The sequence below is a fragment of the Eurosta solidaginis genome, chromosome 4 (assembly GCF_040869045.1).
Source record: "Eurosta solidaginis isolate ZX-2024a chromosome 4, ASM4086904v1, whole genome shotgun sequence".
NCBI classification, from domain to species: Eukaryota; Metazoa; Arthropoda; class Insecta; order Diptera; family Tephritidae; genus Eurosta; species Eurosta solidaginis.
In genome coordinates, this window is record NC_090322.1 from 193,958,444 (window position 1) to 193,961,539 (window position 3,096).

Here is a 3,096-nt window from a genome sequence, read left to right on the forward strand (position 1 = left end):
GCGCAATATATAGCTTCTCCAACCCAATTGTCAACCTCACCTTCGAGCGGCGAATCCCGTTTCACTAACAGACGAGGCTCTGGCGACCCCAAGCTCCTCAGGGAACTAGGGGGTGGGGAGGGAGGGATGGCCTGAAGGTTTAATGTGGTCATATAAATCTTTCCCGAGATGGTCGGGCCAGCACCTTAATGGTGCTGTTACCGGAGCGTATCGGATCTGTATCCGACAAAGGACCATCACATCGATAACACTCCCCAAAGCCTTCGGGGAGTAACCTAATCGCTACAACAACAACAACAACATCAGTAATAAGCATAAAAAATCTAATTTATTGAACCGCAAATACTTTTATTGATACCTACCCTTTTTTCGTGTTTTTTACATTTTGTTTTGAAAATTCTTTGAAATTTTTAAAATTAATAATTTTATTTTTACAATAGCAGCCCACCCAATATTCAAAGCTTGATTCAAAGGCTGCTGGCTAATATTTTATTACCCAAATTTAATATAAGAAACAACAACAAATCATACAGCACATACATTACATACGACAGCTTGTAAATGGTCTAATTATGTTATATGTAGTGAGGAGATTTTAATCATTCCATGTCGAATGGCCTATGCATACGACGATGCATTAAGTTTATAATTTGTACATTAACAAACATCTTGCATCCATACTAATAAATACAGAAATTGATGCTCCTTAATTTGTGATCATCCATTTGACGTTTATCAAAATGATGCTTTAGCGCTGATATATTTCAAGAACATAGCGGTAAGAATGGCTTGTTGGTATTTCAATATAATTCTATTTTGCCAACATCTCTTTGTATTGTTAAGTTCTACCAGCAAGGTGCTTCCAGATCCATACGCATCGGCACACGACTGTTGCCGCGGCCTGTGCGTTTCGACGTTCCTTAACTTGTGAACTACGCTACATTGAATCTTCATATACTTTACATATATAACTACGTTCGCCCCCCCAAAATATACTCCTCATCGTTGCTCTCTTCTTCTAGATGTTCTTCATCAATGGGTTCCTCCAGCTCTACAATACAATGCTCATTTATATCTGGTTCAACATCAGCCATATTTTGCAGTTTATCTGATATAGTACTATCATTCTCATATATTATATCTGTCGTAGTGAAAATGCACTCTTCTAATGCCACCGCTTTTATTGCAGTAATATCTTGCTGTTGTTCTTGAATGGTTTCATGAGCTTTTATGTTAAGCACGGATAAATTTTCACAACGTGCATGATTCTCCAAATGTGCTAAAAGATATGCCTTTTTGGTAAAACCTCTACCACAGCGGGTACATTGAAATTTCTTTTCACCTGTATGTGTACGCAAATGTACAGTTAAAACGTGTGCATAGGCAAATGATTTAGGGCAGTTTGGACAACGATAAGGCCGTTCTCCAGTATGTGTACGTTCGTGTTTTCTTCGTGACCCAAAGTCGGAAAAGCGTCGATCACAATAGGAGCAGGGATATGGTTTCTGACCGGTATGTACGCGCATGTGACGTCGCAATTCCACATTTGAAACAAATGCTTTGTCGCAAAGTTCACAACCAAATTGGCGATCGTTATTATGTCGTCGCATATGTGCAATTAGAGCATGTTTATATTTATAAACATTTCCGCAAACTTCGCAAATCTTGGTAGAGCTATTTATTGACTTTTCTTTTTTCGTGGACGACTTCTTTGTATATGCAGATTTTATGGTATACGATTTTTTAGTGTTTGAACTACCTTTGATTTTTTTTGAAGGTGCCTCCAAATCACCGACGGCGTTAAAATGTAACGAGTTCTTACCATTTTCTTTCTCATTTTCTTCGTCTCCCTCCTGTGCGTCGTCATTAAGAATATATTCAGAATTTTTGTTTGCCATAAACGTATTAGCACTTAAGTGCTCATTTAAATAATCAATTTCATGATCATTGAACGCTTCAGACAATTCTTTTTTAATTTCTTTTGAGACGTTATCATTATTGGAACCATGCTGCGAGGTATTATTTTCCATGTTCAATTCTTCTTTTACATTGTCAGATTTATCAACTTCGACGAAATTATCATTAATCTCTTCTAACATATCATCGCTATAATAATCAAAGTAATTGGCAATCTTTTGCTCTTCGTCATCCACGTATTCGACTACGCCACATTCCTCAACCGACTCTGCTTCATCTTGTGGGTCCTCTTGATCGCTTTCACTCATAATATACTCCGTTTTTTTATCTTCTGTTATTGACCTATTAGCTTCAACATGATTGCGACGGAGTCTCAGTTTTGAAGCTTGTTTAATTCCTTTCGCACGATCATATTCGTGATTGGCCAGACTTTGGTCTTCTTGCTCTTTTTGTATCGACTGATATAAAGAAATAGAAGTTTCACAATTTTTGTGAAATCTCCATGCAGCAGCCAGATCCTCTAAACAGTTAGTGCATATTTGATTTGATAATTTAATATTTATATCAGCCAAATTTAAATTTGAACATAAAGCAATCTTTTCGGTAAGCGTTACCTTAGGGTCTGCATCCTGTACTTGTTTAATTTCATTGGCACAGGAGTATACAGACACCATTTCACCGCCATCATCTTGTAGGCAAATAATACAGACCAAGTTTAAGTCCACTATAGCGGCCATGACTTTATATTCAATAAGTTCTGCGATGAATTTTAAGAAATTCCAGCATTTATTAAACAAAATGCAAATAAGCAAAGGAAACGTCAAATGACTACTACGAATCGTAAATTAACGATGAAACTACCGATTTTTATATTGTCAATGCTATCATGTATTGCACATCACTATAAAACTCTTGGCTTAAGCCGTGGTTACTCACGAACGTACGTAGAAAAAACGTGTCAGCTGACACGACCTATCTTATGAGTGTGCAATGTAAACGAAAACTCACCGACGTGCAACGCCCGTACGTACGTAGCCCGGAACGTAGAAATCAAAACAATTTTGATTTTTTCCGTAAGAACGTGTCAGCTGATCGCTCTCTCACTAGACAGAGTTGCCTAGTAAACTTTTGTGCGCTAATTTTTGACCGTTTGCACTTTTACGCAAAAACACCTAATTA

At 37.4% G+C, this 3,096-nt stretch overlaps 1 protein-coding gene across 1 annotated transcript; it reads right to left on the bottom strand.

Moving 5' to 3' along the window:
• Nucleotides 1-315: 315 nt before the first annotated feature.
• Nucleotides 316-2,758, bottom strand: LOC137248864 (zinc finger protein 570). The gene has a single exon (XM_067779804.1). It carries the CDS (start codon nt 2,652-2,654, stop codon nt 972-974), a length of 1,683 nt encoding a protein of 560 aa, XP_067635905.1. The 5' UTR covers nt 2,655-2,758; the 3' UTR covers nt 316-971.
• Nucleotides 2,759-3,096: the final 338 nt, after the last annotated feature.